At 39.8% G+C, this 24,303-nt stretch overlaps 1 protein-coding gene across 3 annotated transcripts in view; it reads right to left on the bottom strand.

The window, feature by feature from the left end:
• LOC122804910 (integrin beta-2-like) overlaps positions 1–24,303 on the bottom strand; it is a 1,273,642-nt gene that overhangs the window by 441,467 nt on the left and 807,872 nt on the right. For all 3 annotated transcript variants that reach the window (XM_044075119.1, XM_044075120.1, XM_044075118.1), the window contains exon 7: positions 22,983–23,141. In XM_044075119.1, the coding sequence (XP_043931054.1) occupies positions 22,983–23,141 (159 nt within the window). The remainder of the gene's footprint in view (positions 1–22,982; positions 23,142–24,303) is intronic.

Raw genomic sequence — 24,303 nt, 5'->3', positions numbered from 1 at the left:
TACAGACAGCACACTGGCAGTGCAAGGCTATAATGCCTTACACACATTTTGACCAGCTACTACACAGACGAGGACTAAAGGTGAAGGTCCCTTGATTTACATTAAAAATAACTATGCCTTGAGGCTGGTCAAACAGGATAATGTACTTGAGATTTTCCATGTTCAAATCATCATGAGAAAAATCCCATATCACTTCCTTGCAAGCTATAGGTACCCTACTATGATCCAGAAAACTCATAACATGTATTTAAACTTATTGGACACACTCGCCATCCAACCCAATACCATATTCATGAGCGATTTTAATTAACCCACTATTAACTGGGAATCAGATACAACACCAAATGTAAAGGCACAAAGATTCCTGCATTTTGTAAACACAAACTCCCTGGACCAGATTGTCAGTACACCAATCAGGGGTGCATACATACTAGATCTGGTCCTTACTATTATGGGAGAGTGCTGCACACCCACTAGTGTAATGTCTTCTCTGGTAAGGTCACATCACAAAATGGCCTCCTTTGAAGTAAAAATAAAACCTGGATACCCAGCTAACCCTGGAATATTCAGGAACTACTCTAAGGCTAACTTAATACTATTAAGTTATAACCTGGCAAAATTCAAGTCCCTATAAACCCTGAGAACACTGCTATCTATGTGGAATAGTTCACAGAATCCCTGTACAAGCATGTTAGTAGCTGCATAGACACAGCCGCACCCACCAGAAAGAAGTACAGAACAAACTCAAAAAATAAGCCACCCTGGTGGAATCACAACATCAATAGGCTGTATAACAGAAGGAAAAAGATCATGGCAAAAAGTAGGAGGTGTAGTACCCAGCAAGATAAAATCACTCTCATCAAACAAAACAAACATCTCAGAGGACAAATATAACTTCTACAAAGCCACATTTGAGGTAAATTTGGGCCTCATGGGACAACGACAACTACAAAGCATTCTTAAGCTATGTCAACAACTTCAAAGGCAATACACAGTTGTGTGCAGAGCTCATTGTTAATGAAGCCACTTGTACTGAGCCAGAAGATATGGCAAACCTAATGCCCCACAAATTCAGCCCTAACTTTATCCCTCTCTCACCCTCGGCTTTCCCTCAGGAAATACCATCAAATATAACTCCCCTATCGATAGGGGCAGGTCCTTAATGCTCTCTAAGGCTAAGAACACTGCATCAATGGGCACAGACAAAATCCCTGGACACTTTCTAGATAGCCTGAAACAATATCTATCAGACCATCTGAAATTGCTATTTAATTGTGCCTTCCAACAGGCTTTGTGTCTCATGAATGGAGAACAGCAGCAGTAATCCCTAAGTACAAAGATGGGCTGTGTACATACCCTGGAAACTACAGTCCCATGAGTTTCACTAGTCTTGTATGCAAATCCAGGGAAAGAATTATGAAGGAAATGATTAATAATGACATAGAAAACCTCCAGACACTGGACCCAAGTGGTTTTGTCAAGGACAGATCATGCCTACCAACTCACTGGGCTTCTTTGAGAAGGTCACCAAAGCAATGGATGAGGGCAAAACAGTTCACACTGCCTACCTTGACCTGGCCAAGGCATTTGTTTCAATACCCCACTCAGGCATTGTTGGCACACTCAAGAGTTTATAGATAAACTCTTATGTCACCCAGTGGATAGCCAGCTATCTCACAGACAGGACTCAGGAAGTTAGAATAATTGGGGAGTCAACCTCTACAAATAGGCCAGTCACAAGCAAAGTCACTCAGAGATCAGTCTTGGTATCTTTCCTGTTTTGCATTTACTTCTCTGAAATCAAGGTCAATGTCAATGATCTCTGGCTGACTAAATTTGCAGATGACTGCAAATAAGGAACAGTTAAAGAATCCCCCACTGATACAAATGTTCTCCAGGAAGTGCTGACACAGACAAATAACTGGTGTCAGAGCATTTGACTAAAATTAAATGCCAAGAAGTACATAATAATAATAATATCCTTCAGGATGTCATCCATCCCTGGTAACTGTCATATGAACAACAGCCCCTAGGAGTTGACCAGTATTCATGGATTTGGGGATACAAATAGACAGTAATCTAGCCTTTGAACACCATGTGTCTACAGTAGTGAGAAAACCATTCTATGCAACTATGCAACTTATAATCAAAAATATGGCATCTATGGCCAAGGAGGTCATTGTTCCACTGTATTCGGCATTCATCAGACCTATCATTGAGTACAATTCCCCCTTTGGTATGTACCTAACCAGAAACATCCAACAACTGGAATGTGTACAGAGGTTCTTCACTAAAGGAATACAGGGCGTAAGTAACATGCTGTTAGTTTGCTTTTTATTTGTTGTTTATATTACTTTATTACCTTTTTTCTATTTTGTATACTGTGATTTGTTTTCTTTACACTGTGTTTTACTTGTATTCTGCTTTTAACTGCATACTAAAATTGAAAAGAGACCACAGCTCTGTTTCTTGTGAGTCAGACAGAAATTAGAAGAGGTCAATTAAGGAGTCACACATAAGTTACAACAGGTCAGCTAAGGTTAATCATCTGTGAACTGAGGGGGTGAAGCTAGGAACTAAACCTTCTATTTAAGGGGTGAAATAAAACATTTCAGAGCTTTACTGGAAAGGCTCACCCAGATTCTGCTACAGTTTGCTGTGAGGGAAAGGTTAGTTTGCTTTTTATGTGTTGTGTTTTGTATTACTTTATTGCCTTTTTCTATTTTGTATACTGTGATTTGTTTTCTTTACACTGTGTTTTACTTGTATTCTGCTTTTAACTGCATACTAAAACTTGAAAAAAAAACACAGCTCTGTCTCTTGTGAGTCAGACAGAAATTTTTCCCAGTGAGTCAGACAGAAATTTTCCCACCCTCCCACCTGGTTATTGTTGTGTTCTCAAACACCACTGTCTTTCTAGTTACCTGCAACTTATGTTAATTTGACCACATATCTCATTTCCTCTCTGCTTTTACTGGCTGGTGTGAGTAAGCACAAATTATCATTTTGTTAAATCACTGCCCTTCAACTATTTAAATGAATTGGCCATCCTACTGTACTCCATAGTACCAGACTACAAAAGTGACCACCCCCTTTCAAGCTGTCTTGCTGTTTTAAAAATAGTGACTCTCCACTAAAACTTAACTTTTAGACAGGTAAAACTTAAGTTACCTGCTTTCACGTCTATCTCCTCTAGTGCACACTGCAGTGTTTAGGATAAACCATTTTTTTCATCTTACCTTTAAGCATCTATTGCAAGACCACCAGTTATTGTAGAGCCCACATTCTGCCTCTCAGTAGTCATCTTGGGATTAGTGCTTCTGTTTTCTCCTGGTGAAAGAAGGAGTGCAGTTACTTTATTTCCTGGAGACTGCTGATCACCAGAAAGCTTAATAACTGCTTTATAGGTGACAGCTTAGAATCTGTGCTTATATTCTGATCCTGGTGAGAGTAGGAGCAGAGTGCATTGATTGCTGACTCTTTCTGTTTGGAGGGTGAGTGTCTGTGCTTAACATACCTGATTGGTCTGATTGCTATTCGAGGCATCTACCAGAAAAAGGCTACAAACCTGCAGACCCTTGCATCATCTGGGACAAGACTGTGGATCACCAAATAAGCCATGGCCTGCTTCTCTTCTTGGGATTGGTGCTAAAACTAGCTAGTTTTAGCTAGAACTAGCCAGTTTTTTGTTGTTTCACTTAAAACTGTCCCCTTGTGCTCAACACTTGCTCAGAACTCATTGTATGTGCTAAATAAACTACACATTACTACAGCACTCAACTTTCCTCACTTGTCAAGAGGAAAACAGTTCTTAGTACTTAAATTAATAAGCACCTATCCAGGCATGTCCATGGGTCAGTGCCCGGTGTTTTCACCTGTCCACCTGATGAATCTGGGCTTCTTGGGACAATGTAGCAATTGCCTTATGTACACTGACAACCCTCTCCTCCTACCACCCAACACTACAACCTGTGTGAGATGCACTTATATAGCCAAACTGGAAGCCAAGCTCTCTCCAGCCAAGACTGGACTAGACAGTCAAGAGGAGAAGGTTAACACCTGCACCACACCACACTCAACACATAGTCCTTCAAAACCCACTCTACCAAACCCACATATAGAAACACAAAGCACACACCCACATCCATTGAGGCTCTCAATAAAAATTTGCCTATGCAGCAGAGACCTCCCAAGCTGAAATGTAGGCAACCACCACCCCCAACACTATGAAATATCACATAGCCCACAAAATCAGTGTGCCACTCAACATCAGCCCATAAGGCAAAGCAACATACCCAATGCACTAGTCATAGGTGACTCTATAGTCAGGCACACTGATGTTCCACTCACCAGGTTAAATAAGGAAAAAGTTACTGTCAGCTGCCTGTCAGGTGCCAGGATCCACCACATAATGCATGCACTCAGGTCACTCCAAACAATTACAAATACAACTCTGTCATTGTCCATGATGGTGTGAATAACCTGAGATGTACCTCCCTGGACTATATGAAAAGAGACATGGAGGAGTTCTCGGATCTTGTAGCCCAGGCAGGTATAACCCTAGCCCTGAGTAGCACCCTGCCATTGCCCAGAATTATACCACAGTACAAGGACAAAATGATTGACTTCAACAATTGGCTAAGGTTCTGGTGCCATTCTAAGGAGATCCATTATCTATGTGTCTGGGACAACATGGTCGAGAGACCACGATTTTTTGCTAGAGATGGCCTGCACCTGTTGCCCCTAGGAATCCAGATACTGGCTTAGGCTCTTGCCACCCCTATAGTGCCTTTTTTAGGCAAGGTTCAAATGCTAAATTCAGCACCATACCAGGTACAAGCAAGCACACTCTGAGGGTAATGCTACTCAATGTTAGAACTCTAAATCTCAAAATGCACTCACTCGAGGCACTGCTTAAAATGGAGAACATCGACATCTGTGCAGTGACAGAGACCTGGTTCAAGGCTCCAGAAAGCACACCTTTCAGCCACCTAATCTGGACTGAAACACTAAAGGTGGAGGTGTGTCCCTATTCATTAAGGATATCCACACCTCCAGGCTAGTTGCTCAACATAATGCATCCAAAATTATCCAAGTGCAACTAACACTGTGCAAGACTGCAATCCAGGTTGTAGCTTGTTACAGATCCCCCACCATGCCCTAGGATTCCCACTTTTCATTTCTTAAAATACTGAAAAATATTAAGGTACAACCCAATACCTTAATTATGGATGATTTCAACTACCACACCATCAACTGGGAAAACTACTCGTGTACCAGCTCATTTGCTCAACGTTTCTGGAATTCATAAATCCCAACACCTTGGATCAGCTTGTCCACACCCCCACCAAGGGCAGCAATATCCTGGACCTGGTCATTACCAATATGGGTAACCGGTGTTCCACACCAGAGGTCAACTCCTCGCTGGTCAGATCCAACCACAAGTTAATCACCCTAGACATCCATATCCCACCCCTACCCCCCATTAAGGAAACCACCATCAAAAACTACTCCAAAGCGAACTTTATGCTTCTTAAGACAGAAGTAGCAAACTTCATGACACCCATGCAGATGGAAAATAGAGGTACAACTGCTGAAGCTTACACAAATGCACTGTATAAGCACATACACGAGTGCATGGATCATGCCATCCCTAATAGAACCAAGATGCTATCCTCCAAAAAAAGGAAGCCAATCTGGTGGTCCCCTTTTCTAAACAAACTCTAAAACAGAAGGAAGAAGCTGTTGCAAAAAGGAGTAAAATCTTAGGATTGGAGGAACTCCCTGGTCAGCCTCAGCAAGAAATTGAGATCCCTCATAAAATCCTGCAAAGCCAGTTATGATAATAAAATCCCCACTGATTCCAAAGACAACCACAAAACATTCTACAGCTATGTCAAGAATCTCAATAGCAAAACTCAGATTTGTTCTGAGCTGCAGCACAATGGCACTAAATATACATAACCAACCGATATTGCCAACATCCTAGCAGATAGGCTCAGTGCTAACTTTACCCCACTGTCACCCTCCAAAGGGCCCATGTTAATACCAGAAGAATGCAAAGCCCCTGTAATCACAGATGCACAAGTAAAGACTGCACTCTCCAAAGCCAAGAACACAACATCCAATGGGACCAGACAACATCCCAGGCTGCGTACTGCATGAACTACAGAACAAAGTGGCACCCCACCTAAGTATCATGTTCAATCATAGCCTCACCTCAGGCTATGTGCTTACTGAATGCCACACAGTGATGGTTATCCCACTCCACAAAGGGGGTGCCACCATGGACCCTGGAAACTACCACCCTGTTAGCCTGACTAGCCTGGTCTGCAAGGCCATGAAACATATCATATTGGAGCTTATAAACAAAGACATAGGAAACCTCCAAACCCTGGACCCCACTCAGTTTGGGTTTGTAAAAGGTAGATCATGTCTACTAAACCTGATTGACTTCTTTGAAGCAGTCCCTGGAGCCATAGATGAGGGAAAGGTAATACACACAGCCTATCTTGACCTCGCCAAGGCTTTCAATACCATCCCCCACTCTGGAATTATAGATAAACTCACTAAACTGGGCATAAATCCCTATGTTACAAGATGGGTGGCCAACTTTTTCACTGACAGAACCCACATAGTAAAAGTAGCCGACTCCTAGTCCAACTTCCAACCAGTGACAAGTGGAGTACCACAGGGTTCGGTCCTGGGCCCTCTTCTGTTCAGCATGTACTTCTCTGAAGTGCAGGCCAACACAGAAGGTCTTTGGCTAACAAAGTTTGCAGATGATTGCAAACTGGGAGCCATAATCAAATCACCTAATGATGAAGACATTCTACAAAAGGGCCTCACAGAGACAGATGCTTGGTGTCAAAGTCATGGCCTCAAGCTCAATGCCAAGAAGTGCATTGTCATCCGCTTTGGGAAAAACTCGGTACCCATGAACTACCACGTAGGCGGTAGCTCACTAAACACTGAAAGTGTGATAAGAGACCTCGGGACACAGGTGGACAGTAGTTTCCCCTTTGATAACGACATTGCCACAATAGTCAGAAAATCCTTCTACGTGGCACACCTCATTACAAACAGGTTCTCCTCTAGAAAAAAGAAGGTCATTGTTCCTCTTTACTCATCCCTCATCAGACCCATTATAGAGTACAATGCATCATTTGGCATGTATCTCACAAGACATCTACAACAATTGGAAAGGCCACAGAAATACCTCACTAAGAGGATTACCAGCCTCAAACATATGCCATATGCAGACCGTCTCAAAAAACTCCAGCTCTACTCTGTCACATATCGCCTACTCAGAGGTGATCTCTGCCTAACATACAAAGCTATGTCAAACCCAGAGATTTTGGACATGCTACACTTAAAGAAATCTCAATCTCTCTGAACCACACGCTCCAGGGACCTAAACCTTGTCACCGCAATAAACAAAACATGCTAGAGGGGTAGATTCCTGTCCCAGAGACTTCCCATACTCTGGAACAAACTACCCCAGAGTTACCACCTGTCCTACTTTGCGAGGGACAGTCCCTCTTTGGGCAGTTGTGTCCTGACAAAAAATTGTAAAAATGGCAAATGTCCTGAGATTTTAGGACAAAATTATTTCCTATATTTTATGTAACAGTTGCATAAAACAGTTATTCTGTATCTGAAATACCTAAATGTTATAAGAAACAGAATAAGCAACTAAAATGCTACAAGAATAAGCTTTTATTTAGGCAAAAAAGTTAAGTTCTAGCCTTTGTACTGGCTATGGGTATGTGTCGGCCTGTAAAATTTGATGTTTGTACCAAAAATGTCCCACTTTGGCCATTTGAAAAGGTGGCAGCCCTAAACTACCCATTCATGTCAAGCAAAGCTCCTCATTGGCCCTCTTTAAGAAAAACCTTGACAACTGGATGGGAAATAGAAAATTCACCCTGGGGATCACTTCTGCAGCACTGCTTGACAGGAGCACAGGAAAATAATTTTCTTGGGTGGCAAAAGCCAGGAAACCTTTTTGGCTAGGCTTATATAGGCCCCAGGGCCAACAGCCTAGTACCTACCTATGAACCTATGAATCTGGCAGAACACCTCAACACCCTATCCCTGTATTCTGTCTCCTACAGGCTGCTGAGGGGAGATTCTATGCCTGGCATCACCCTGATGGTCCTCCTGCATATCCACAAAACAAGCAGCACCAGAATTACCCATCCTGAAGACTCTGGCCTTGCCTGTGATATAAATAGGATCTGCTGGAAAGACAGGTATGTATCCCAGAGACTACCTCTTCTCTGGAACAGGCTCCCTATTATGAGAGGAGAGTTCCTCTATAACCCAATTCAAGTGTAACTTGGACGATTGAATGGAGAACAGGAAATTCATTCCAGGATTCACACCTCTGTCTCTATGGAGAAAGGCAGCCTGAAAATGGTTGCTCTCCAGGCTCCTGCTTGTAAATATTTCATATCCCAAGTCCTGGCTTACACTTTTCAAGTATACCAGAACTTGTCATAGGTTTGGGATGCATGTCTAGGTTTAAAAAGGCCCTTGTAGTTGTTAGCCTAGTAAACACCTATGAACATTGACCCAATCATAATCCTCTATGTTTTCTAAGGGAGGAATTCAGATTTTCTGAAGCTGATGGCTCAAACAGAACCTTTGCAAGACTCTGTAGCAAGATAGTGATATCTCAAGGAGGTACAGGTACATCAGCAGACATTGCAAAACAAAGGTACCACTTAAGAATATTTTTTTTTACATTTTCAGGGAAGCAATGGAAGCATACTGCTTTGCCATATGAAAGTTAGAAATGGTGTATAATTTCACTTTAGTCATGGAATAACTAGCCTCCAAAATGGAAGATATCTGCCAAGAAATTCAATATTGACAGTAAAGGGAATTGTAGACTCTCACAAATAGTGACTCTCTTCCATTTACTTCTATAGGTCTTCCAAGTGCAGTTTTTCAGAGGAAGTGAGAATCTGCACAACTCTGAAATAAAGCCTGGGATTTCTGGTCACCATTGTAAGTGAAGAAACCAAATGATCAGATTGAGGGATTTGATGTCTGGGTGAGGCTTACTGGAGGGGTAAGAGATCAGATCCAGAAGGGTATCCAGAACCCACGGTAATTACACAAGGTGAGGCCAAAGAATAGGAAGCTAAACTTGAGAAAAGGCCAAAAGGAGGCAATGAGAATTACTTTTGCCTGTATCAGGCTGCTTTCTGAAGAAAATTGACTCCGGGAGGGGGCAGAACCAGAGCCAGACTAGGCGACCTAGGTGGTCACCTAGGACTCACTGGCTTGGGGGGCCACTAGCCAGGGAATGGGGCCCAATGGTCATGGAGTCTGCCACAAAAACTTACATTTTTTTCTTTAAGAACACTCTGTGTGCATTATATGTCTTCTTTAAGGAATGTGTCCTTAGCAGTGTATGTACATTTATCTTTAGTATGATGTACGCACACACATTCAAACTGAAAATGGCTGTGAGATTTAAGAACCTGTACCAACTGAATGCAAAGAACTGGATCAGCCATTCCTAAAATAGGTTACTTTGTGCGTGAGAGTGTGTGTTTAATGCCTCAGTTAAAATTGGTAGGTTGTTAACTCTTTCAGGTTCAAAACCTGAACCTTCAATACAGGGCCCTAGAGTCTAAATCCTCTACACCAACTGCCAAACTATCATCAGCAAGGACTGTTGAGTTCTATTGCATTTTCAGAGAATGTTGAGTTAGGTTTCTGTGCATTTTCAAGAAATTTTGAGTTTCTGTGCATTGTCAAGCAATGTTGAGTTTCAAGGGAAGAGAAGTTTACTGTTGCTCATGGTAAGTCTGTTTTCAATGTGAAACTGTTTTGTTTAACAAATGGCCATCATCAGTGATTGTGCTAGAAATGTTAAAAGGAGTGGTAGTAGCACAATAGGTAGCATAATTGCCTTTGGTGTAGAAGGTTGTGTGTCCCACATCAGTTACATCTGCAGTACCTTCTTTAACGGGAGATAGGAGTGCGACACTCTTGAGTGTGCTCTCCTTTGGATGATGCCTAGTAACTATGAACCGTTTTGACAACCATTCCTTATTGCAATATTATCAGCTCACCAATTTATCTAAAATGTAACATGAGCAGTTTATTATTCAAGGGCAGCAGGCACTGAATTTGTACCTTGCTAATGTTTTAATTAAATCTTTAAACAGTTAGACATTTTAACTTTATCCCATTTGTAATGTATTATGTAATGTCTTAACAAACACTGTGTTGTAAATTTGCTATGTAATGTCTTAATAAAATAATGTGTTTTAAATATCTAATCTATGTCTTTTGTGGAACAATGTATAAATGTGTACCTTAATGTCTAAATGTAGAGCTTTTCTTCCCTGGGACTCCACTGAAAAAGGGTACTGTTGACCCAGTTGGACTATCTCGGTTAACAAATGTCAAATAAATAAATAAATAAGTAAACATTGAAATGTAAAGTTGTTTGGCAGCAGCACCCTCTTCTTAGTTATAGAGCTCTTTAATGTGCAGTTATTCAGATGACTTTTACTTCTGTAGAGATTGTCTGTATTGACTGATATTGGTGGATTGCAATAACAGAAGTTTGAGTGGCCTTTTATGGTTGAAATGTTCTGTAATGGGTAGTTGTCCTTATTTGTTAATACATTTTGATTCATTGCTTATTGGAAAAATGTTCAAACCTGCAAAGTTAAAACATACTCTAACAAGCGGTGCTGTATTATGCAAGGAATATAATTTAATACAGTCAGGATGGCTCATCAAAGAACATGTGCATGTATGTATAGTCCAAAAAATGTGTGCAAGGAGCCTATGGTTTGAAAACAGCCCAAAGGTAAATTTAATCTGCCACTGGCCAGGTACATTTTCTTTGGATATGGGTTTCAATGTCATTTCAATAAGTATGAGTATCAAGTGCAGAGAAGCTTATTGTTTCTGCTAGGTGTGTTTTCATTGTGAGACTATATTCATTTGTTTAGCAAATGGCTATCAATGTTTGAGCTATAAAATTTAAAATAAAAGTTTTAGATATCTCTGATCATTGTAAAACTAAAAAGAAAATAGAGTGCCCACTGAATGGTTTGAAGGGAGTTTATGTTAAGTGGGGAGAGAAATAGCCAAGTAATGGGATACTGGAGCAGCTAGGGGGGTGCTGCTGGGGGGGGGGGCTGATTTGGAGGGGGGGGCCTAATCTATTAGCCTGTCTAGGGCCCCACTGGGACCATGAACTGGCTTGGCAGGGTTGGGGTAAGCATAAACCAGTACCAGGGGATAAGTAAAAACTACAGCATCCCTCAGGTACTGTCCCTCCTGACAGATCAACATGAAGAAACTGCTGCACTTGGTATTGATCATTGCAAACAGATTGCATCAGGGATGACCCCAGCAGCTGATTTTCTTCAGTGCCACTGATGGATGGAAAGAGCACTCATGTAGCAGAAAACATTACCTGTTCATTTTGTCTGCTTTGATATTTCACTTGCCTGGGATGTGCACTGCAAGAAGAAAGCACTGGGAGACATTACCGACTGCCACACTTTTATCACCTTTTAACATAAGGATATGACCAGGTTCTGCCTTGCTTGTTGATGTACCAGACCATAGACATATTTACTGATATCACATCCTTGAGGAGGCAATATTGAAAGGTCTGCAATGCAAGGAGGGCTGCCCATATCACCAGGAAATTGATATGAAGGTTAGCCTCAGTGTGAGACCAGGTTCCTTCAAGTGTCCTCACTTAAAAATGCACCATCCCAGAGAAGAAGCATCTGTAGTCACAATGGCCCTTGGAGGGGATATCACAAAGGAACATCCCAAGGTGGACCGTGGGGAAATTAGTCACCAGGAGATATGTTGCTGCAGATCTTGGTGAGCCTGATGGGATGATGTATTGGGTGATATTCCATGGACCATTAGCTGGATAGGATCCATTGGATAACTCTCATGTAGAATCAGATACATCCGAGGGCTCTGATAGTGTAATACTTCTGAAGCTTTAAGATGTAACAATGATCCTCTGAACAGAGGAAGTCTGGTTATCTGCATGCTGGTGTCCAGATTGCCACCTATGAACTGAGAACTGGTTCCAGTTTCGACTTTTGGAAATGTACTGTAATTCTTAAGGAAGCATAGAAGTGGAGTTAGGAGTCTCTTGCATGAATTAGTGACTCTCTTGTGGTGGCTATGATGAGACAGTCAGTGAAGTACCAGAACATCTTTACCTGCTTCTCTGGCTGTACCATCCTCTGAACTGGATAAGAGATTCACTGACATGTTAATAAGAAACTTCATGGTCACCAGCTGTGATTACACTGTCATATGAGATTCCACCATTGTGGTACCTGTCAGGGATTTTGACAGCTCCTTTGCCAAATCTCTTTTCAATCTGGTGAAATGAATTATGTAGCTCAGCACTCACAAGTTAAAAGTCACTGAAGCATAAGACAAGCTACTCAAATCTGTCCAGGCTCTCTAGACTCTCTGTGATGTCTGAACAGAAGCACTTTCCTTGGAGAGTTCCTTTCCTTCCTCAGAGAGTTCCTTTTTAGTGGGTCCCATCACCACAATGACATCCAGTACAGGCCCCTTAATACAGTGTGCTCTATCCATCAGAGACACTGAAATTTTGTATGACTTGTAAGGGATGGGTTCTATCATGTCTGGTCCCTTCCACATCCATAGGGATACCAAGTTGACCAAACTGTCCAAGGGGGAGTACTATGTAGATGGGCCTGAACCAAAGGGCTCTGGAAGCATCTACTCTTCAGTAGAATGGACACTGAAGGACCAGCCTTCCACTCTGTCTGAGTAATTCCTGGAACTCACCAAAGGCGGCATTTTCTAAGAGAGATCTGGAGGACCCATCTCTTTCATTGAGATTGGTGCATTTAATAAAGGATTCATGGAGGGAATCCATATGCCTCCTTTTAAATTTGTGCATATCATGCTCCTCCATGGAGGGAAAAACCTGAGAGAGACTTAGAAGCAACTGGGAAACCCTCTAGCTTGGTTATCTCAAGGCAGGTTGGTGCTAGCTGCCTCAGGGATAAATGACGATGAAGTACCAAAGAACTAGAAACTGCAGAGGTTTGACCTGAATCAGAGAATGCATGGGTCATCTTCTCAAAAGCATTGAATGCCAAGGTTAAAGCAGGTTATCAGGAAGACCTCTTAGGGTCTGAAGAACCCAACAGAATCCACTACCAGAACCCTGCCGTGCTATGACCTGAGGTGGAGCATGCTAGAGCAGAGCTGTTGTGGGCTAATTCCCCAAGAAACAGTAAAGGCTGTGTAACCCTTGCAGTCAATCCCAATCAAGCCCGATGCTAACCTCTCAGTTCTGGAATGCATCCATACCCAAAGTGACCAGAGTTGAATGGGTAAAAGAAATTGTGAGAGTCAATGTCACACAGGTCATCAACTCCAGCAGGGGGTCCACGTAGGAAACACTCAGATCCAAAGTTGCAGGATCTGACAAGCAGAGTGGAGAAGAAGAAATAACCTTTGGAGTAGATAGGCAAGGTCTCACCCCCCCTTGCAGTGGGAGAAGAAGTTAGAACTCCCAACTGCATCTGGGCCATCAAAAACATCCTCATCATCCTATTGAGAACTGCCTCAAAAATTCTCCTAGATGGCTGCACTGACATGAAGAAACCACTGAATGTGGTTTAGAGGATCAGTGCTCATGCCTGTCTAGGGGAAGAGTTGGCAACCAGATCTTGGGAGGAGATGGCTCTGTTGAAAACACTATAGCCAGTAGACACAGAGCAGTCAGAGATAATATCCAAAAGGGAGTACAATAATCTGTCCAAAAAGGATAGAATTTTTTTATTTATCTGGCATAAATGAGCTGAGCCTTGAAGAGCATGTCTGTTGTTTAGCACAACAAACAAAATCTGGGGCAGTTAGACTTTGCAGTGCATTATGGGGAAGAAAGGAACTTCAGCCTTGCAGCCTAAGTTTGTTTGCAGGCCGTAGATCCAATTGCATCTGCTATACCCATTGTTTGAGGAGGACAGAAGAGACAGCTTTGGCTCTTATGAAAAGATACATACATCAATACATTTTACAACAGATAAAATCATATGCTGTACTGGGCTCTGTACTGCTATTAGAAGCCTGCAAAAAAAAAAAAAAAAAAATTGTATATATATATATATATATATATATATATATATATATATATATATATATATATATATATATATATATATAGAGAGAGAGAGAGAGAGGGAGAGACTGTAGATACATATGCAGGCATAGCTAAATATATATATATATATATATATATATATATATATATATATATATATATATATATATATATATATGAGACTCTACCTGACTACATCGACAGTTCAAAACAACAACTACTTCACTGACACCACATAATCGACAGTTCACAAACACGACACCACATACACTCGACACATCATAACAACAAACAAAACAAATCCCCTGTCCAAAACCCACACACACAACACAAGCACACCAAAATCCTTACAAAGAACACTAACCCTTATATACACAACTATCTACAACCCTAACCGAAACCCTAACCCTAAGGTCCGTCACTATCGCACACTCACCTAACCCGCGCCCTAACCCTAACTCACTTAACCCGCCCCTAACCCAAAAAATATCACTACTGCACCCTTACCTAACCCGCGCCCTAACCCTAACTCACTTATCCCACCCCTATCCCTACAGACCGTCAACATCGCACACTTACCTAACCCGCGCCCTAACCCTAACTCACTTATCCCACCCCTATCCCTACAGACCGTCAACATCGCACACTTACCTTACTCGCACCCTAACGGCCGTCACTACCACATACTTACACATCCTTTCCCCATCTCAGTGTTCTCAGCGTCGGTGTCTTCCTCCGTCGGTCTTCTGCCTTGTCGATCTTCTGGCGCTTTGTCGGTGTTATGACGTGTCGATCTAGTCAGGTAGATCCATATATATATATGTGTGTAGTTTTTTATATATATATATATATATATATATCTATGGTTCCCCTTCAGAAGGTCAAATGGCTGAAATCTCGAAATACATATGACCAAAGCCATATGCTCATATTTCAGAAGCTCAACCTTCTGAAAGGGGGAAAAAAAAAAACAACAACAAAACAATGTTTCGGCAGGGGGGCAAGCCCCCCTGTACCCCACACCCCCGCTACTTATTTATTCCAACTCTGAGATCGCACTACAGTGCAAAAAGGGAAATCTCCCATTCTGCGCTGTATGCCGATCCCCATTCAGAAGGTCGAGCTTCTGAAATTTCGAGCATATGATCTCGACCATATGCATTTCTAGATTTCAGCCTAAAAGGGAACTATATATTTATATATCTATATATATATATATATATATATATATATATACATATATATATATATATATATATATATATATATATATATATTATACATATATATATATATATATATATATATGTATATATATATATGTATCTACAGTGTGTATATATATATATATATATATATATATATATATATATTTTTTTTTTTCTTAATATATCTATATATATATATATATATATATATATATATATATATATATATATATCTATATACAAACTGCATAACCATAGTCACTATTCACATAGCTTTGTTTTGGTGTTCCACCAAATAGTGAATAGGTAGTCACTGTACATGGCATGTCCAGGCTGCACTTGACAACAACAAGCAGGGGCATCCAACAAAATCTCTCATTCAAGTATCATGTATGCAATGATTGACTATGGCTGACTTTGCCTAAGGCATTCTTTTGACTGCACAGGGTTGTATGCATCTAGGAGCACAGAAACAAGGATAACAAAAGGAACATAATCTGTACAAGAGCACACTACCTGCTAGCACAATAAGCGTACATCAACCACTGGTAGCTATTTTATTACTGCAGCTGCATGTTGCAGCAAAGCAGCCACAAAAATGCATTGTGTGTTTTGTGTTCGATGTGGATGTTGCTGCCCAAAGTGGGGTCATTGCACTCTTTATGTGGGTATTACATAACAATCTGTAATGCAGCTAGTGGTGAACAGTCAGGCTACATATATCAAGCTTTGATATATCTCTTCCATCATTTCTAATTTCTCTCTTTTGGGCTTCTAATACCATGACAGAAATGGACCCCATTCCTAAGTCAAAGTGCAATTAAAGTTCATGAAATTGTTATTGTTTCACTCTTTGATGTCAGCCAAAAGTGATCTTCGCAGCACCCACAATGTGCCCAGTAATGACTTCTTCTGCAATTCGTATGGTGTTACATGAATTGATAACATTGATAATATTTCTAAATACGATTGTAAATTCTTTTTATAAGAGACATTGCTCCTACTACTACTGGAACTGTCTGGGTATCTTTCTTCCTCATGACTCTCACTTCTACCTGCAGATCCGGGTATTTTATGACTTTGTCTCTCTGTACACAAGACACTGCAGTCACTGGGTGTGGCGATTTCAATAATCAATGCTGCTTTTGTATTCTTTTCTTGGACCACTATATCCGGTTTTCTAGCATCTATCTTTTGAACTGTTGGTATTGGGTGTTCCCATGTGATATGAACTTCATCATTTTCTATGGTTCATTGTGACTCATGTTTCCAGTGTTTTTCAGCCATTTCGATAACATATTGTTTGCACAATCTCCAGTGTAACAGTCTCGCCACATTATTATGCCTTTCAGTATACAGTCCCTCTGTCATTAGTGCATCGCAGCCAGCAACAAGGTGTGTGACTGTTTCCAGTTCAGTTTTACATAATCTACACATGTCTGTTTCTCCCACATGTTCAATGGACTTTGGAAACCAGCGTGTACGTAGCCCACTATCTTGGGCTGCCAATATTAACCTTTCATTTCTTGGTTTGAATTTGCCTCTCTTTAACCATTCCGGCATTCGTTCTGCATCAACATCAGGCTCTTCCAGAAGTTTTCCATACTTGCAACTATATTTATGTTTTTTTTCACATTTCTTGCCTTCTCATCTGTTCCTTCACCTTGTTTTTTGGCGCATTCAGTTGCTGCCTGGTTTTTATCCACTTCTGGTTTGATTTCCATTCCTGCTTGATGTGCTGCAGTTTTCGTTTTTTAAAGGTTGCTTTTGCCCATTTATCAAGACCAAATGACATTCCAGTATTGTCTGAAAAAGTTTTGACAACCTGCAACTCTGCTTTCAGTTCCTCATCTGATGAGCTATACCGTTTTAAATCATCGACAAAGAGAAGATGAGAAGAAATTAGACTTTGTTGTTTTCTAGGAGCCAAATTGTAGCCATGGCCTAAGCTGTTAGGTAAGCAGCTTAATGGGTTAATGGCAAGGCAGAATAGCAACTATTCCACTGTTTACCTTCAGCTATGATACATAATGCTGTTTTACAAAAGTGTATCCCCCCCCCAAGGAAAACTTTCCTCATACACTGGCATTAGAACATATATACATGAATTATTGCAGGACTGCAATTTCACCAATCATGGCCTACCAGTACTGCAGCTTTTACAACAACTTGTATGCAGACTCACAACAACAGCAGAAACACCTGACACCTGTCTTTTATTTTTTGGACTTAACTTCTACAATGACAGTTCACTTTGCTCCCAGAATTCATGCTGTAGAACTTTAATTCTGAATTGCTCATTCACTTTCAGTTGTTTGACCCTAGGTAATCCCCTATTGAGTAATGCACCTGACATGACTACATGTGAATACAGTAGTAGCTTATAAAAGGTGTTATTCACTTTCATACAGCATATTGCATCAGTGGTTTTACAAAAAAGTACCTTGTGAAGGCAGTGCAGCTATGTGAAAAAGTAGAAAGTTCTGGCTTACCTCACAAAAAAGAAATGTTGCTTCTGTCATAAATTCATGACTTCAAGTGTGGTAGTTATGCTAATGAGGCAATAATGAATGTTATTGAACCAAATTGCTCCAGTGTGCCTAGTCATGCTAAGAGGCCCTTTCTGTCATATGCAGTCACATGAGCACCTGCGGAGTGCTGAGCATGCATGGGCAGGGACATGCAAAATATGTTACTTTTATAGCTAATGGAGACATTAAAGAGCAAATTTGCTCTCAAACCCAGGTATGATCCATGTAGTACACAAATGTAATGTCATTTTTCACACCTTTGTACCACCATAACACACCAACATTTTCCTCCATTCATTATGGACACACTGCCAGATATCTTACTACTAAGCTGCTCTGTGCTGAATGACACATGCTGAAAACAGTAATGGGCATGACCTCTAGATTCCAGTCATATTTGTCTAGAATGAGACCTATCAAATGGACATGGCTTCTAATGGCATTGGGTATGTATCAGGGTACCCCAGTGATACAGCAAGGAAATGAAGATTTTCCTATATTTGTTGCATAAAGACGACCAGGAGTATCTGCTTGGGGATTCCTATAAGGGTCCTCACTAAAAGTGGATGCCTGATACATACGGTCTTGGCAGAGTGATGTATGGTGCTACTGACATATTCTGCTTTAGTGAGTATAGCAAGGCATCACTAGAGTGACCTGAAGAGGCACCATTCTGTCCATCTTAGATAGATGGAAAAAGAGGTTAGAATAAGGGAACCTGAAATGTATTGTAAGTACCTGTATTGTCAATAGAGACATGGCCTCTGTGCTACTGGTAAGAGCCCAAATGTGTGTGTGTGTGTGTGTGTGTGTGTGTGTGTGTGTGTGTGTGTGTGTGTGTGTGTGTGTATGTGTGTGTGTATATGTATCTGTAGTACACACTGTATTGTTATAGTCACAGTTCACATAGCTACCACTACAAATATCAGGATAAGAATTTGTGCCCACCATGTTAAGATATCACATCATAGAATAGCAGCCTTTATATCATACAGTCAGGAGTTATTCAGATTTGTAGCTTTATACAGCATGGGGAGCTGTGTATTTGTATTATTCCATTAGTACATGTGTTTCACAGATTAATTACACTGATGTTATACAATTCTTTTTTTCTTCCCTCCTTTCATTAGTAATTATCCTTATTTTATACAAATTGTCGTATTTATGTCTATCCATTTTTGCAATTTTGTACAACAGCTGCTATGGGAGTAAGGCCAAAGTCCTTTAAGCTAAGCTACTCCCTGCATCTACCCAACTTTCATCCCAAACTGCCTTCTCAGTGACTTCAGCTGGGGACAGCCAGTTGGCAACCTGTCCTGCCCTAGTGGTACTTCCCGAACTGTGTGTACCATTGTTCCCTGTGATGTTATTGCTAGGGGTAGTGGTTTTGTCACACACAGGGGAAGTGATGGAGTTGGTGGAAGAGATGTTAAACCAGCAGCTGAAAGTCTGCATCAGCCACCAAGAAAGGTTTCCCTTGTTGATATAGTAGCATCACTGGTTGACTTTGCCATCAACATCTCAGGGAGGGCCCAGTAGGGAAGGTAGTCATGGCACTGTCTGACCTCTCCAGGGTATCACACAGGTAGTGTGATATTAGAGTGTATCTACCTTACTCCCATTTCTATTGTTCTCCTCCCTTGTATGTTAATGCCTCCCCTGTTTGTTGTCAATTTCTCCTCATCACTATTTTCCTTCCCTTGTGTGCATGTCCCTGTCACTGCTGTCCTCTCCTTTCCTCAGGGTGCCAGCAACACCCTGGTCAGTCTTTGTGTATGTTGCATGCTTGTGTGTCTAACTCTGTTACTGAACCTCAACTTCTTATCACATCTTCATCTTTCCATACAACCTTCTCCAGATTCCAGTCTTAAAAATAAGAAAGGAAACTGGACACCTGACCCACAAAAACAGTTTTTATCCTACCTCATTTTCCTCACACCCATCCTTACCTATCATGCTACCCCTGTGTAGTAGCCACTGCTTGCTTTCATTTTTTTGTACTATCCAATACTCCCATTCCACCTATTTCATGGTCCAAAACAGATTTATTCAGTGCGGTGGCCTTTGTAAAGTAGCATGTCACTTTTTCCATCTTCTTGCAAATTTGAACAATGTTCATGAAATGTAGTAGTTGAAGCTGTAACAAGGTTGAGTGGTACCCTGGATAATGTCTCATTTGAAACACTCCACTGTGAAGAACCAACAAGAAAAAATTCCTGTTTAAGAACTTGAGAATGAAAGGAATACATTCCTGTCAGAACTGAGGACCAAAAAAGGTCTTCGGCCTAGAGCTCTTATGTATATTAATACCAGTCATTTGCCGTATCAAACACTTTTGTTCTTTTGCTAAACTGTACAAGAGAGCTGTAATAGCTCTCTGTTACAGTTCACTGACTGCCATTTACAATTAAATAAAATCCCCTCTTGAGCAAGCATGATATGAAAACTATTTTTTATTAAGCTCTATCATGTTCACTATAACCAAGAGATTTTCAGAATGAACCAAATTACGTGAGAGCCACTACTTATAACAAAAGATCTTAGTCAACATGACTCATTTCCTAACTATTTAGATTGGTCCTAGTGTTTAATAACATTGTTTCTTAAAACCTTTCTTTTGACTGCACATGGTTGTATGCATCTAGGAGCACAGAAACAAGGATAACAAAAGGAACATAATCTTCTTTAATTTTAACAAACATTTAATACTTATGTGGTTATTCACTTCAGCTGGTTGTCCAGAATTGAGCCTTGGTTTCTATTCATACTTCTTTTTCTCATGGAGTGGACTATAGTACCCTCATCTCCTGTCTCATTTAAAACATAAATTAAAAAAAAATCTCAAAACAATTACTAAGTTATCCTTAATGTCCAAATAACGCATTTTCTGTTCCCATTTGTAATTGCATACATAAAACTGTCACAGCTTAGACAGGTAGCAATGTATACCATAAATGTAGAGTTACAATTAAACCAAGAAATCAAAAAAATGAATTATTCTTATGGTTCAAATAAACAGGTGGACCTTCGCAGATAAATGCACAGATCCAGCAAGGACCACATTTGTACCTGCCTCCTATATTGGACATATTTTCTTCCTTGCTAGCAGATCTGCGTTCTAACACCATTTTTAAATCCACACTATTGCTAATGACAAAAGTTGGCTGCTTTCCTATGGTTTTAATTAGATCAGGGTTACATTCTAAAAACTTTCAGTTGCTTTTAATTATAGCTATTATGTGATGCACATCCATGCTACAGTCAACCACTTTTGCTGTACAATACTTTTCTTTAATCTTACCTTGAAAGCTAGGATTTTTATTCCTAACTTCTAATCTTATCTTCAAAATAGCCAGCATATCTAATTCCTGAATGAGAAAATGAACCTCTATTGTAAGCCTAGACGGCTAAGCTGCTTGATTTTTTTTTTTATTTTTATTATTCTTCGTGTACCATAGAAGACAACTGTCTGAGATTAAATAGAAGCATATGAACTCAGGCTGTCTACGGATGATCAAAGTAAAATCATCACTAACAGAACTCAGATAAATTTTGATACTGAGGTTCGCAATCTCATTTTTAACAATTGTTACTGAAAAATGTAAGAATGTTGACTTATGTTTAATAATGAAGATAAAATCCTTTTAACTTTTCTTCATCTCCTTCCCACATGAAAAACAAATCATCTATAAAGCATGTGTGAAAACTGATATTGCTAAATTCATCTCTTTTCCACACCTTGGAGATTTTTTATTCAAACATCACTGCAGTGGCAAAGGATAGTGCCACAGTGCCTGTCATCACCACTCTTATTTTTTGATTAAAGATGCCGGACTCAAAGATGCAAATATGTCATAACACTAGCTATATTAATGCACAAAGAACAGCATCTTCTTTATTTGAGTAACTTGTCTGGGAAGCCAACAAACCCCTGAACATTTCCCTGTTCTCATGTTGTGGATTAACTGAATATAAATGACATCATATCCACTGTCAGTAATAGTACTTCTTTTCTTAAGCTACCAAATAAGAAAAAGTATTAGAATCTCATATATAAGATGACATTTTGCGTCACTATGCTGCATGTCTTATTGTCTTATTGTACACGGTTTCAGCTTAAGCTGGAGTTTCACTGACAGCAATAGGCTGCAAAGCAGGACAATTTGAATATTTTTTCCACAGTCAAACCATTAACTACAATGCTATCTTCCAGTATATCCACAAACATCTGGCTTTTCACTCCCTTCTCCTATCTACTCACCACTCAAGGGAGTCCAGAGCTGTCATGTGTTTTTGAGCTGGAAGGTCTAGGTCAGCCATAGCCCTGGAATCAGACTTTAATTGGAGCATGAGATGACAGATATTTTATCTACAAAGACAAACTCTTATGTACTATATATATATATATATATATATATATATATATATATATATATATATATATATATATATATATATATATATATACATATATATCATCATCTTTTTTCGGCTGTCCCCATCAGGGGTCGATGCCAAATAGAGTGCTGATCTGTACTACAGCAGCCAACCTTTCAACATCTATTCTTCTTAAGCACTGATACAACATACAAAACCTTGGCAGTTACAATTACTTTGCATCTACTAGTGGACATCGTCAGAGCAGAAAGGTTTCACATCACCTCCATAATATAAAAGATCAAGTCATTGGCCATTTGCAACCATCTTCTTAGGCAGGCTTTTCTGGTAATCAAAGTCAAATTTCAAACCCAAATCACCAACAGTATAATCCTTAATGTATTTTTTTGTTAGAAGAACTGGCTTGATTAGTCTATTCTGTAATGTAATGAAGATGAACACCTCAGCTTTATAATGCACTTGAACCACAGTCAAAATTGATACACAATGCCTAGTTTTACACCTTGCATCCACAAGTGATGACTTGTTTTGATTTTTGTTTTGAAGAGGTCATTTTAATCTTTTACTGCTAACTTTTCCCTTTATTTAGCATGTGCATTATTATTTTCCCAAAATTGAATTTCCATTAGTGAATCATAGTACTGATCACCAGAATTCTAATGTCATTTTTCTGGAATTACTTACAAGCACTGCACTTTTAGTATACAGGCCATTATTATCCAGGTGACACAATCCATCATTTGGTGTTAATATTGCTGCCAGCTTTCCATCTCCAGCCATATGAAACCCATCATCTGTAGCAAGCAGCAGAAGTCGGGTCACGTTCCTCCAGCCAATTTTATCCTGCAATAACAGCAAAGTGGAAAAAATATTGGTTTAATCAAAACCATTAATAAAATTACAGTCATGACAGTAAATCAGATTTTCTTTGAATTAAATTCATTTTTAGTGATTTATTTTGTCCCCGTTGTTATGGTATTACTGCAGACTGAAAAATATTACATTGCATATAGAAAAGATACAAATTAATGCAGCCAGTTTAGGAACACTTTCTCATAAACCAGGACAACTTGCATATATAACATGTCATTTACTGTTTTTTTAACATGTTATAATATAACTAGTCCTTAGTAATAGCTTTACTCGTGGAATACTGGCTGTACATACTAGGCTCAAGTTTAACTGTGTTTGATCAAGTTACCCTCCAATAAGTCAAGTTTCATGTTACTTTTAAAGCAAACATTATAACTTGAAAACAGTAATATATAAATATATATATATAGAGAGAGAGAGAGAGACAGAGAGAGAGAAAGAGAAAGGGAAGAAAGAGAGATAGACAAATAGATATATTTTTTATGGAGAGGGCCAGGATTGTCCCTGATCCCTCAGATGGGGGGTTGGGGGAGGGCTTTGCTTCTTCAAATACCCATTTTTATGTATATACCAACTCCATGACTGTGCATTAGTTGCAAAGGTGAAAGCCTCCATTCTCAGCTCTCACAATAAAAGACAATACCATTTTCATAAACCACAGTGAAAAGAAACCACTATAAAGACACTGAAATGAGCTACTCTCACTAGAATGTAGGAAAACCATTAGGTTATATAACAAATTCAGTCATTCCTCCAGATTACAGAAAGCTATACATTCTATATATTTGGATAGGCATTAGGAACTCATTTTTTAAAAATTATTTTACTACAAGGATATATTTTCTGTATTTAATACTATTCTATATTATGCAGTGGGCCACATCTACTGAAGTGCTAGTAAGAGTGTTACTTGCTTCTTACTTACAAAAAAATGCTAAATATTCTGTAAGAACTACAGTAAATATGACACTGCTTGCCAAGCTTCCCGGGTGATCAGGTGCATCCCCTCCCCAACAAGGATTTGACCTCACTCTGAGAAATTTCTGTATAGTTTTCTTCACAGTGATGAACCTGTAATAGCTGATTATTATCAGGTACCACAAAAGGAATGTCTGGATATTGATTAGTTGTT

The sequence above is a fragment of the Protopterus annectens genome, chromosome 6.part0 (assembly GCF_019279795.1).
Source record: "Protopterus annectens isolate FY-2018-M chromosome 6.part0, PAN1.0, whole genome shotgun sequence".
NCBI lineage: Eukaryota > Metazoa > Chordata > Ceratodontiformes > Protopteridae > Protopterus > Protopterus annectens.
The sequence above is the reverse complement of the archived record's forward strand: the minus strand, read 5'-3'. Positions and strand labels throughout refer to the sequence as shown.